Source organism: Pseudorca crassidens, chromosome 2, assembly GCF_039906515.1.
Source record: "Pseudorca crassidens isolate mPseCra1 chromosome 2, mPseCra1.hap1, whole genome shotgun sequence".
In the NCBI taxonomy this organism is placed as follows: domain Eukaryota; kingdom Metazoa; phylum Chordata; class Mammalia; order Artiodactyla; family Delphinidae; genus Pseudorca; species Pseudorca crassidens.
The window spans coordinates 135,697,758-135,711,337 of NC_090297.1; the positions used below are offsets into that span (position 1 = coordinate 135,697,758).

General features: G+C 55.1%; 1 protein-coding gene across 7 annotated transcripts in view; it reads left to right on the forward strand.

Moving 5' to 3' along the window:
• KIAA1614 (KIAA1614 ortholog) overlaps positions 1-13,580 on the forward strand; it is a 56,184-nt gene that overhangs the window by 19,503 nt on the left and 23,101 nt on the right. For all 7 annotated transcript variants that reach the window (XM_067728814.1, XM_067728813.1, XM_067728816.1 and 4 more), the window contains 5 exons: positions 2,367-3,877; positions 5,718-5,874; positions 7,467-7,728; positions 10,687-10,814; positions 11,503-11,687. In XM_067728814.1, coding sequence (XP_067584915.1) covers positions 2,367-3,877; positions 5,718-5,874; positions 7,467-7,728; positions 10,687-10,814; positions 11,503-11,687 — 2,243 coding nt within the window. The remainder of the gene's footprint in view (positions 1-2,366; positions 3,878-5,717; positions 5,875-7,466; positions 7,729-10,686; positions 10,815-11,502; positions 11,688-13,580) is intronic.

Sequence of the window (13,580 nt, forward strand, 5' to 3'; positions counted from 1 at the left end):
GAACACTTTTCCTTTTAATTGCATACCACATCTGTCTTTCTGTTGCAGCTGTGAATTTGGTGAGGAAGGAACTCACATTAAGGCAGCCTTTTTGAGAGCATTGGCATCCTTCCTCCAGAAGCATCCAATTAGAGGAAGGATTAGTAAATCAACCAATCACTCACATACATTTCATTTATAAGAAGTTGGAGTGTCAAGACAGGCTTGAACAAAATGTGCTAGGAATAGGGTATAGTTAGGGAAGCCTTTGTAGGCGCTCTGAGGACTGAAAGCAGTAACGTAATACATAAAGTATGCCGGCATAGATAACTGTCTACATGGGTGCTCTTCTCGGTAATTGGAAAGAAGTAGCAGGTCTCTAAAATCCAGGCCCCTGTCTCCAGACAGCACTTGACCATTAGCATGGTCAATGTCTAGTTCTATTTTCGTGGCTCCGTGAGGGAGAAAAAATTCCTGCACCTTGCCTTTCCCAGCTGTTCAGGTGCTGGTCAGCCCAGGAACTGGTCTTGTGTGGCCTCTCCTTTGTAGAAACGAGGAGGGGTCACGTGGTCATGGCAGTCCCTTCCAGCCCTGACATCGTCCGAGTCTCTGATGACGAATGGCATGGGTATTCAGAGGAGGAGACACCATCAAGATGTATATTAGTCAGGGTTCTCCAGAGAAAGAATCAGCACGATGTGTGTTTATATATGGAGAGAAAAATTTATTTAAAAAAAATTGGCTCATGGTATCATGGAAGCTTTAAAGTCCAAAGTCGGTAGGGTAGGCTGTCAGGCTTGAGACCCAGGCAAGAGTTGCAGCTCAAATCCAAAGGCAGTCAGCTGGCAGAATTCCTTCTTGCTCAGAGGAGATCAGTCTTTGTTCTATTAAGACCTTCAACTGATTGGATGAGGCCCATCAAACCATGGAGGGTGATCAGCGTTATTTGAAGTCCACCAGTTTAAATATTAATCTTATCCAAAAAAAACATCTTCACAAAAACATCAAGAATAGTGTTTGATCAAGTATAATAATGTTTGACCATGGCCCAGCCCAGCTGACACATCAAATTAACCACCACACATGGTCTCTGTACACAGGTAAGATTTAATACCTAGGAACCAAATGCAGTCAGGTTAAGAAGAAACATTCCAGGAGACAGGGGCAGGAGGGTTGCATGAGGTAGCTGGGGTGGAGGCCTTACAAGTGGGTGGTGGGGGACAGAGCTGGAGAGGAAGGCAGAGAGGAATGTGGAGGGCCTGTATTTTTACCCCAAAGACTGTGAACTTGATCCCGTGTCCACCTTGAGAGATGGTGTGATGAAGCTTTGCTCCAGGAGGACCAATGAATAAGAGGCCACTGCAGGGGTCCAACGTGAGTGACAAAGAAGTGAGAAATGTCAGAAATGATGTGAATCCCAGCCACTCAGCAGTAGATTGGTGGGGAGGTGCTGCTGCGAAAGGAAGGGAGGAGCCTTATCTCTACTTAGGTGGTCTCTGATGGGAAATGACCTGTAGGCCTGGGTCCATTTGCACAGGGGTCTGAACCTCAGGTTGCCTGGCTCTAAGAGGCCCAGTGTGAGATTTGTGCAGGTATTTTCTTGAGCTGAGCAGGACTTGACCACCAGCCACAGTGTCTCCCAGACCAAAGGTTGAGGTCTCTTCTTAGCACAGTAATTGTCATCACAGCTTTTCGGGGCAAGCGTGTATGTGAGGGCCTGGGGAGGGGCAGGTACAGGAGGGGGTGTTGGAACAGACAAGGTGGAGAGACCAAGAAGAAACACCAGTGTCACTCTGTCTAAATTTTGTCCAAGCAAGATGATTAGGATCCCTGAGTAGATACTTTTGAGAGCAGGAATGTTTAGAAACACTGACTGCAGGTCCTACACAGTCTCCATGGAGACTTGAAGTATGCTCTTCCCATTAAACCTTTATGAAAAATACAGCATTGCCACAATGCATCACAATTCACCAGATGCCCATGATGGCCAGGCTCACTTCTCCTAAACACACACACACACACACACACACACGCACACGCACACGCACGAGGACTTCGGTATCATCCTTCTGTACAATCCTGAGTTTAACAGTGTTTCATCTTAACTCAGGCTGAGCCAGGCAGCAGAGGGAGAGCCAAACGTGCAGACGGTTGTGTTCACTTTGCTTAGCGCTGTGTTCAGGAGCAGGATGCACCTGTAAGCTGCTCTGCTTTGCTGCCCGACTCCGGAGGAGCCTGACTGGGGGCAACTTTGGGTTGTAGTTCCACTGAGCACAGTGGGAGACTGTACCCCAGGGTGGAGCGGGGCTGGTGGGTGCCCAGCGGGGAGTCTGTACCTTCCTCCCCTCTTTCTGCCTGTGACCTGTCTCCTCCCGCCTCCCCATCAGAGATGGGTGGAAAAGCCCAGCCTTGGACCCGAGGATGACCCTTGCCTGCAGAGACAACCTCCAGAACGGGAACACGAGTGACTCCTCCAGCGGGGAGTCCAGCAGCGGGCAGTGGCCGAAGCGGGCCGCCTCGCCGTCCCACGTCCGCTTTGAGGATGAATCAGCCCGCGACGCCGAGTCCCGCTACCTCGAGCGGCTGCAGCAGCGTCAGCGCCAGGTGCTAAACACCACGCTGCAGCCGGCGGACCAGGGCCCCCTGCGCTCCAAGCCCGACCTCGCCGACTACGTCCACGGGGGCTGCCGGCGCCAGGACGCGGGCGCAGGGTCTCTCCACCCGCTGCTGGGCGGGCTGGAGCCCCGGGGCCTTCCCGCGCCGCCGCCCGCTCAGGGCAGCGAAAGGAGGTGCCGAGCCTGCGGCCACAGCATCGCCCCCGACCCGAGGGTCCTCCGGGAGCGCGAAGCCGCCTGCGGGGTGGAGGGAGCGTTGGTGCAGGCCCGCAGCCCTCGGGGCCTGGGCGGCCCCCTCCGGCTCTTCCCTGCCGAGCCCAGACTCCACACCGAGTGGATCCGGGAGACGCACATCGGGGGCCAGGCGCGCCCCGAGGAGGTAGACTCGGCCCTGGACAGCACGGACACCTCCGACAGCTGCAGGACCGACAGTGAGGAGGCCGGGACCTCCCAGCCCAGTAGGGTCCGCGGCAGCAGCCCCCGTCTGCGGGCCTCCAGGCCTCGGGGAGGCCACAGGTGGTTCCAAAAGGCTGAAATGGGGCCGCTCCGGAGCCCCCAGGCCCCGCACTACCTGCCTGGGCTGGAGCTAGTGGAGGTGTTGGATGAGGTGACAGAAGGCATGGGACAGACGCCTGAGGGGACTTTGCTCCCCAGAGAAGATGTTTTCTCTAAGCCTCTTGTCCAGGACTCTAAGAGGGTTTCCCTGGGGTCCCAGCCTGGACCAGGGCTGGAAAATCACTGGGCTCAGCCCGTGGATTCCCGGACAGCCTATGCCATCGCCTCTTCCGTGAAGGTGGGCTCCTCGGGGCCAGGCAGACAAGCCCAGGTTGTGGACAGCCAAGAGTCTCTGGGAACTGACTCCCTGAATCAGAGCCACACAGAGCCCTCTGCCCCCCACCAGGCCCAGCAGCCAACCGCTTCCCTCTCCCCCGAAGGCTGGGTGCCGACCCCTCCCTCTTCAAAGAAAACCACCTCCCCTGTGTCTCACAGGAAGGCAGCCCTGGCTGGACTTCGCAGGCCGGGTGACCAGGGAGAGCCTATGGACACCTCCGTGCCTTCTTCCAGAAGCGTAGTTCCCAGGGCCTGTGAGCTCACGCGGCCGCAGCCCCAGCCCCGCAGCCCCTGTGTCACGCACCCCCTGCGGGCCCCGTCCACTGGTCACTGCAACAACAGCACGCCCCAGGGGCTGCAGGAGCCCTGGGGAGGAGCCATCCTCGCGGGCAGTGGGGAGAAGGGCACCTACAGCCAGAAGCCTGCAGTACCGCCGGAGGACCACGGAGATGGTAAGGGATTCCCCTGGGGCTAGGGCGGCCCTAGACCAGAGGCCACAGGCTGGGTCTGTGGCCCACCAGGCACTCCGAGTCTTCACTTACTGTTCATCTTCATAGATGACACACCCAGGCACCGTTCCTATAGCAGCCCCGAGGAGCCCCCAGAGCCGCGGCGAATGTTGGGGAAGCTGGCGGGGTCCGTGGGCTGGTACAGGATTCCACATCAGCCTGGAGGCGGATTAGCCAGCTCACCCTGGGGGCGGCGGTAGTGGGAGCCCTGAGGTGTGTACAGGAGCTCCAAGCTCTGTGGCTGCCAGAGGCCTGGGCTTTAAGGGAATTTTGCTACCAACAGAGCAGGAAGAAGCAGCAGCTCCAGGATTTACTAAGAGCAGCAAACGCCAAATAATCACACGGCTAAGGTCCTTCTGCTTGAAGGTCGTCCTTTCATTCATTCACTCATTCATTCAGTATTGACTGAACACCTGCTACAGGCCAGGCGCCATCCTAGGCCCTGTGGGGGATGCATAAATGAAGTAATTCAGCAGGAATCCAGCCCTCGAGGCCTCCTCCATGTGGCGAAGCAGACGGGCCGTCTGGGTGCCCAGTGGGCAGAGCTCCTACAAACAGTGCTGGGGTCGTTCTCTGGTGCCCGAGCCCTCCTAGATCCCCGAGCCTGCTGGGCAGGCTGTTAGGTTTCAGCAGCAAAGGCTGCTGAAAGATAGAGGGTATCGCCTCTGCCCTTGGAAGGGGTCCTCATATCATGGGCAAATCCTGAGCATTGGCGGCCCTTGGGCTGTGATCCCCGATGTTGTGATCTGTGGTGAGCAGCTCAGCCGCTCACTCTTAGGCAGAGATAACAGGCCCGACGTACACAGCCTTGCCTTCCCGTGCCCGCGCCTCTGGCAGCCCTGGGGCTGTGATGGCTCGGGGGGTAGCGGGGGAACCAGGGCTTGGAAACAGAGTGGAGGAGAAGAGGGCAGAGAGGCGACAGGCCTCACTGACCTTATTGCGCATGTGGATGCCGAGCGCCCCCCTGCCCTGCCCCGGTGTGCCGGCCACACGCTCCACTACATGCGGGGAGCAAACACTCTCCCTCTCCCTCCCTTGCTCACACGAACCTTGAGGAAGCAGGCCCCACCCTGAGCTCCCGCCTGCCCTGTGCTGAGGTGTGGTTTTCTTCTGTCGGGCGGGCTCTAGGCTGGCTGCTGGCTGCCCCTACCCACTTCCTACGGGGCGTTTATTCTGAGAGATGCAGACCTTTCTGGGCAGCCTGGCCTTCACCTGCTCGAGACCTGGAGCAGAGGGCCAGGTGAGGCTCCTCCTCTCATTAGCCAGGAGGTCCTGGGCTCCTCCTCTGTAACCTGAGAAGAATGATAGGACCCATCTAGGAACCCATGAAATAGTCTCTGTAGGGCATTTAACTCATTGTCTAGAACTTCACGCGTGCTCCAAAAACGGTGGCTATCGTTTAGCTGTTAGATGTCACAGCCAGCAAGGTTGCGGCTTTTGTCCCAGGAATACAAAATCCGCCTCCCCACCCCAACTATCTCTTGATACAGGAGGGACACGGCTTATCACAAGCAGCCCTTCATTTCACAGATGTTTGTTTCTCATCTGCTGTGCACGAGGTGCTGCGCTGGGGGTGATGGGGTTCAGCAGGAAATAATACCCCTCCCTGCTTGGCATTTGTCTCACCACTGCCTCCACTGCTCTCGTGGGGCTCCCACTTCTCTCCATCTTCCTCTGGCTCTCCTGCCTTTGTCGTTGGGTTGGGAATGTCTGCCCCCTGCCCCCTGCCCATGACCCATGGGGATGGATCAGTGACACAGGAGGGATGCTGTGGCTGTTGCAGGAGGACTCCAGGGCTGTCTCGCCTCAGCAGCTGTTGCCACCATCAGCTCCATGGGCATCACCTTCTCCCCGGCCTCAGAGGAGACAGAGTCCGGCCAGGAACCAGAGGGCGGCCTGCAGAGGACAGAGCCAAGTTCTGTAGGGCATGTGTCATCCCGGTGAGTGACAGGAGCAACAGCCCTGATGCAGGAGGTGGGGGATTAGGGCGCTGGGTGGGGAAGGAGACCCCCTGGAGTGGCAGCGTGATAAGCTGACTACTCCCCATCCTCGGGGGACTCCTAGACTAGGTGCAAGCGTGGCACCCCAGCACTCCTTTGCCAGCCCCGTTCAGTCTAGTGTATGTGGTTATTCGCTCGTACTTTCATTGAATGCTCTGAAGCTCCAGGCACTGTGCTAGGCACAGCTGTGCAGACAGTCCCAGCCCTCGAGGTGCACCCAGGATGGGCTCTCCGTCTGAGAGGACTTGCTCCTGACTCTGGGCTGGGAAACAGCCCGGCACTCATGTTTCCATGCTCTCCTCCAGCACTGAGGGTCTGAGTCCTTGCTCTGGGGCCTCAGAGCCTTGGTGAGCTGGTCCTCTGGCCGGGCCTTCTCTTCTCCACTACGCACCACTCCTGGTGACATGTAGCCCAAGGCTTCACATGCCACTGAAGCCAGATCTCCAGCCCCGTGTGCTCCGCAGAACTCCAGAGTCGTGTATCCAGCTCCCCCGACATCTCCGCTGGGATGCCTGAAAGGCCTAGTGGAAGTCTCAATCACTCTCGACAAAAGCTGCTTCCCCGGGTCCTCCTCCCGGCAAACACACAGCACATGGCCATCCACACAGGTGGCTCCTGCAGCCACCTGGACGGCATTTCTCCTGGTCTCGGTGCATTCCTTCTTGCTGTACAAATCTAATGGTCCCTACCTGCTCTCTGCCTTCCCTCTCGCCCCTGCAGTTCCTTCTCCATACCGCAGTCCAAGGTATCTTTTTAAAACCTTAATTAAATGGTGTCATTTCTCCTGCTGAAACCCCCCAATGGTTTTTCCTCTCATTTGGAGTAGAATTCAAACCCCTTACCTTGGCTAATAGCACTCAGTGTAATCCGGCCTCTGCCCACCTGTCTGACCCCATCTGACCCCTCTTTCCCCCCTTGCTCATTATGTTGGAAGTCCTGTGGACCTGGCCCCATTATGTCCTTGAACCCACCACACACTGAGCCTCTTCCTGCCCAGAGCTGTGACTCCAGCTGTTCCCTTGCCCTGGAATTCTCACCTCCGGGCTCGACAGGACTGGCTCCTTGCTGCCGTTCAGCCCTCGGTTTAAATGTCATCTTCTCAGAGAGGCCTTCCCCAGCCACCGTGTCACTCTCCGCTTCACCCTGTTGATCGGTTGCTGGTGGGTTTTCTCCTTTGTTTACTACTCTGTTGTTTGTAAGCTCCCGAGAGTAAGGGTCTTGCCTGTCATGTTTATCACATACCCCAGTGATCTGCCAAGAAGAGGCCTAGAAGAGGTTCTGAAGAAATATTGGATGGACGGACGATTGAGTGAACCCACAGTTGAGTGTGACACCAGGGGTCTTGTCTGAGCTTCTCCCTAAAGTCTACCCAAGCAGAGCATCCTTCAGAAAACCGCGCGGCCTTCCTTTCTGCAGCCTGGCTGTCACTTCATCAGTGAGGCAGTGGTGTGGGCCCATCTGGGGCACACAGGATGGGCCCTTGCCTCCTCCGGCCCTCTCCCACCCACCTCATGTCCATCTTTGCGTTTCAGAGCATTGCCAGGGGTCAGTGTGGGACCCAGCCTGCCCTCAGCTGCCCCTTCTGACAAGAACAAGAAAAGCAGCGGCAGCATCTCCTCCACCCTGGGGCTGAAAAAGTTCTTCTTGGCCCTGACAAGTCAGGGCACAAGGCCCAAGCTGGGCAAGTCCCGCAGCTACAGTGTGGAGCAGCTGCAGCCCCCTGCGCCCAGCCCGGCTTCACACACCAGCGCCCCCAAAATGAAGAGAGCCCCATCGTTACAATCCCTGCATCCGGTGAGTCCCAAGGGCCCAGCCGAGGGGTGTGTGAGGCCAGTGGGGGTGTAGCCACCATTGGAATGAAAGGTGGAAGGAGGAAAGAAGTGCTGCGGGTGCTGCCCAAGGAGTCCCAGGTAGAGAAGGGGAAGCTACTGGCGTTCCCACAGTCCATCCGTGAGCCATGGATTCCCTGGACACAGTGGGAGTGGGCAGTACCCAAGCTTCTGTCCTTCCACCCCGCTGCCCGAGCCTGGGCTCATCCTAGACCCCCGCCCTCACTCTGCCACCTCTGCCCAGTCCTGGTGTCGACTGCCTGATCGTTTTGGAACCTTTTCCATGGCCACAGCCACTCTTTAGTCTAGCACAGATCACTTCCCACCTGGATCACCTCAGCGGCCTCCTGGCGAGCATCCCTGCCCCGTCTTTCTCCATGTGGTTTTCAGAGTGGTCCTTCTAGTGTGCAAATCTGGCCTTGCCACCCCCTCGTTGAACACCTGCTGTTGGTCCCTTATCACCCCCAGGATAAAGTTCAGGTCACTCGACATTGCCAAAGGGTTTCTGTGATCTGACTGCGTTCATCTCATCACTCTTCTAACACTTGACCCCATTTATCCTTGACTTTGCAGTTCTGTAATCAGGCCACACAGTCTGACTTTGACCCTTCACCGGAAATGCTTTTCTCTACCTGCTAATGTCTGCTCCTCCATCAACACTGAAGGCACTGCCTTCTCCAGGAAGCCACTTCCAGTCCCTCCTTGGGCTGAGCTGGGCACCTCTGCTCTGTCTTCCCTTCTCATCCTGTGCTTCCCTCCTTCACGGGACTTGTCACATAGTATTTTAACTTTTGTCTGTGTCCCGTCAGTGGAATGTGATTCCCTGCGGAGACACTACTTGATCTTTGTATTCCAAATATTTAGTATGATGATTAGTATGGTAGACATACTCAATACACAGTGAATGAATGAGTGAGTGAGTGAGTGAATGCGGGGCAGCCTGCTAAAGTCCCCCCTCCCACGTGCTAGAGGATAAACCAACAGCAAACCAACAGTAGCACCTAACTCTCAGCTATGTCTCTGGAAGTGCTGTTCTAATCCAGGTGTTTCCAGGTATTATGTCTATTCTTCTCTTCGCTGCTCCCTCCCCTGGGCAGAACGAAGCAGGCGATTGCAGTTTGGGGCACTGGAGCCTTTCATTTTTCAGGCTGAAGCAGGGAAGAGAACGCAGGCTGAATGAAAATTCCATTGGTTGTCTTGCACCCCGTACAGAATAAATATTTGCTGGATGAATGAATGGAAGACAAACAAAAGCAAAGCCATCTCAAGCTGGGGACAAAAGCCTAGAGTGGCATTGTGCTCCAGGAATTTGCTGCTTTTCTCATGAAGTTAGATTTGTCCCCAGTGTGTCTGAGCCGTGGTGCCAGGATGTATGGCCATCAAAGCTTCAATCTCTGTAAGCCCAAGGGAAATGACAGCCCATTAGTGTAGGAGAGGGGTTATGGGCAATGTAAGCCAAGTGGGCAAAGTCAGGAAGTAAGCTGGCCAAGAAAGAGTGGGAGCAAGTGCCAGGAGGACTGCGCAGCAGAAAGAATTGTTCAAGAACTGAAAAAAGAACATGAAAGAAGACTCCATCTCAGCCTGGTATATTCATGACACATCTCAGGGTGAACACCTTCCTGTTAGACTGTTGTATTGACAGGTGTGTGTGGTGAGAGGGTGGATGGCTGCTGCCCTGGCTTGGTTTTCCTTTTGCCCTTCTGAGTGGGCAGTGAGCACCTTCGCCACGTGGGCTGCTCCCACATCCTCTAGTGGCTATGGCTCTTTGACCTTTGCACCTGCATCTGGAAGGCTCCTCCCTTCTCCCCTCCCCCGTTTCCCTGGGGAATGCCTGCTTATCTTTCCATTCTGAGTTGACTTCTCCCAGAAGGCCCTCCGGAGCCCTGAGGCAAGGTCAGGGCCCCCTCTTAAGCTTCTTGATAATACATCTTCCTGAGAGCACGGATTTCCAGTGTGATAAATAATGTGTGCGGTATTTGTTTAAAAGTCGGCCTCTTCCTGCCTCCCACCCCCACCCTTGGAATAGCCTCCTCACTGGGTCAGTTTCTAGAACACAGATCTGACCTTGTAACTCTTCTGATTAACATCACTCAGTGGCTCCTCACCAGGTCAAATAAGGTCCTTCCGGGTGTGGCCGCTTGGCTCCAGCCTATCTCCCATCACCTCTGCAGCCCAGCCACCTAGACCATGAGTATGTTCCAGAACATCCGTGCTTTCTGCCATCTCTCTCTGCATCTGCTATTTCTTCTGCCTGGAACACCCTACCTCCGTCTTCACCTGGAGAGCTCATGCTTCAGGCCCCGCCCAGGCGTCAGCTCCTCCAGTGCCCTGGAGCCTCCTGAGCTGAGTCTGTCTCTGCTTCCCTGCACAGCGTTGTCTGTGCTTCTAGCCTCACACTTACAACGTGCATTTAGGGCTTTTGACCTGTCCATGCTCACCTCACCCCCACCATGGTGCGAACTCCTTGAGGGACTTTCGTCTTGTCCATCTTTTTAATGCACAGCGTTTTAAGGTGCATACTTGATAAAATTTTTAACGTCAGCAATCATAAAAGGGATACTAAAGAATCACAAACTAAGATTTTAATTCTACAATTGTGTTTATTATTCTGTGATTGATTTCACCCTTTTTTCATAATCAAGGAAAAAATTAGATTTTCTTAATAAGTGAGATAATTAGCATTACCCTATTCAGTTTTTATTTCAGCCCCCAATTTTTTTTACTTTGAAGCTTCAAAACGCCTACATAGGCCCATCTCCTTAAGTAAGTTATGGTTATTCCTGTTAAGCACTTTGAAGTAATGACAAAAGCTTATGCCATTACTTTCTTAGCAGGCTCTCAGGTTCATGGTTGGGGTTCCCCTCTCTGTCAAGCCCTTGCCAGGTGGCTTTTCTCACCTGCAATATTGGGCCTTTCCCACTAGGTGTCACCCTCTCGCCAACGTTGGAAAGCTGCCTCTTTTCAGAACCTCCATTCTCTGCTGAGTGGCAAGGTGGACCGGTCCAACCTCTACCTGGTAGGGGAGCCAGGGCATCACAATGCAGCTGACAGGTAAGAGTGGGCAAGTGGTTTAGAGCGTAAACCCAGGGCATGGACAGTGGAGTTATATGCTTCCTGCCTTAGCAGCACGGCCCGAGGGGGGGTCCCTTTAAAAGAGAAAGTGAGGCTGACTACCTGTGCCTCAGTTGCCTCAGGGGTCTTGGAGCCCATTCCTCAGTGCCCTTGTCCTGTGCAACTGGACAGGAGTTGGGGTTTCTGTAGAGTTGGAAGGTTTGATTCCTCCGTCCCTCTACATTTTGAAATCAGAATGTTCAGGGAGCTTCCTTAGCCCAGCTAAAGATCTTACTGAAGATCCAGAGACATGGCCCCCAAAGAGGCCCTCGCCCTGTGACCCTGCCTAGAGAAATCCACCCTCTCTGATAAGACCTGCTAGGCTAGCTGCTCTCACCCGGGGCTCCATGGAGGAACTTCAGGGGGTCCATTAACTCCAGGAAGTTTTATGTAAAATTAAAGCTTTCAGCAGATTCTCAAGAGCGATCTCTGCACCTAAAAAGGTGAACAACCACTGCTCTTGGGGGAGGGGCTTCTGGGTCTGCAGCGGGCTCTGCGGAGCCTCAGACGGCTGTGGGAACCCGCCAGGCTCAGCCCTGGCTCGTGGCATCCACCATCTTTCAGCCAGGGAGGGGCTGGGCCCCAGTGCTGGCTCTCTTTGCCCTCACTCGCCTCCGGCCCCTCATAGGCCAGCCAAGGCACCGCCCCGGCCCTCCCTCAGCGTGGAGGACGTGAGTGCCCCGGGCCTGGCTCGCGCTGTGGGCCGCATGGTGGAGGTGTTCCCGGACGGCACGAGCCAGCTGCAGCTACAGCGCTCCCCGGAGGGCACTTTCGGCTTCTGTGTGGCCTCTGGGAATGGACGCCGGGACTCAGGTAGGCCCGCCCCCCCCCCTTTTCTGGCTCCAGAGCCCTGGGGCCTTGGCAAACCACTGCAGTGCCTTCTGGCTGTGGTCGTTTTCGTCTCCTGTCTTGGCTGAACAATGAGTGAGCTCTGGACTCAGAGAGCCTCTCAGAGAAAGGACTGGAATTCTCCCCTCAAGGGGGTAGAGGTGGGAGGCTTGCTCCGCTGTCCCTCTGTCCATCCTGAAATCAGAATCTTAATGCCATCTTGTCACTGGAGAGCCTGAGGGAGGTGGTTCGTGCTGGCTGCTTCTCCGGATCCCTTGGGTGTGGCTAGTGTGTTTAACTGGTTCCCTTCCTCTAGCTGTGGAGTATGTCTGTGCGTCCAGGCCCCTCCCTCAGGGCTGGCTCCAGGCCCCTGGCTGGGCGGCCTGCTAGGTCTTGATTCATTACTGGCAGGACCAGGGAGGGGCTCTGAACATCCTTCTGCACTCTGACCAGCTCTCAGCCCTGCCCCATGAATCTTTCAGGGCAAAGTGACTTCCCCAGGCCTTTCCCCAAGGTCTGTGGGTCAGAATCCATCACAGGGCAAGGGACCTTGACATATGTTTCTCAGATGAGATGAGGAAGGAAGGAAGACAGACGTGCAGGAGTGGGAAGGAGAGGAGAGTGAGGAGGAAGAAAGGGAGAGACAGACGCAGAAAGACACGCGCAAAGCTGCCCTGGCTGGGCTGTGCCGCGGAGGGTTTAGTCCTCTGCTTTGATCTCCGAGGTCAAGATGATTTAGCTGGCTGAAATCTGCCTGCTGCCAGACTTGCAGAACACAGCGAGTTCTTGCGTATGTTCCATCAGTTCTTTTTCAACAATATACGTGAGCACCTCCTAGGTGGTTGTAGATACTGGGGATAGAGCAGTAAATGGAACAGACAAAATCCTCATCCTCAGGAGTGCACGTTCTCATGAGTGAGCTAGACTGTATCTATAAATATATATATATATATATATATACACACACACACACACATGTTTATTTATATTTTTATATATTTTATATATACATATAATGTGTTATATGTATGTCAGATGGCGAAGAGTACTAAGAAACAAACACAAATAAAGCAGGATAAGGCCCAAGGGCAGTGAGTATGGGAGTACTGGTGGGGCAGCTTTTCTGAGAAGAGACCCCTGAGCAGACAGACAGTGGAGTGAAGTGAGGGTGGGCGATGTGGTGTCTGGGGAAGTGCGTTCCAGGCAGAGGGAACAGCCAGTGCGAGGCCCTGAGGGCTGGGAATGAGCTTGGCCTGTGGGAGGAACTGCAAGGAGGTCAAGCTGGACAGAGGGGTGAAGGGGAGAGACTGAGCTGAGGGCAGAAAGGTGGGGAGACAGCTGAGCCCAGAAATGGGGGAGAGAGACTGAGCTAAGGGCAGAAGGGGCTTTCTTGCCAGTGAGACAGGAGCCACCAGGCGCTTGGAGCAGGGACTGACGTGCTCTGATTGAACACTTCAACAGGCTCACTGGCTGCTGTGTTGAGAACAGACCCTAGTGGGGTGATGGTGGAGCCAGGGAGACCAGTTTTAGGGCTATTTCAACAGTCCAGGGAAGACATGGTGGTGGCGGCTTAGACTGGGGTGGCTGTGGAGGTGGTGAGAAGTGGCCGTGGTCTGGTTGACTTGAAGGTAGTTCTGACCGTTGGCTGATGGAGTTTACATGAGTGCGAGAGGAAGGGAGGATGAGTTTCTCCCCACTCTGGCCCTCAGGAGGGCGCCTGTCTCTCCTCACAGGGAGATGGCCGTTGTGAGCATATGTTGACCATTGCAAAGTGCTCCACGGCCTGTTAGCCACTCTGCCCGTTCCTCCAGCTTCCTCTCTCCTTCGGTGAGGGAGACAGGCTCTCCCAGAGAGGCAGCATGCAGGCATAGCTGGACG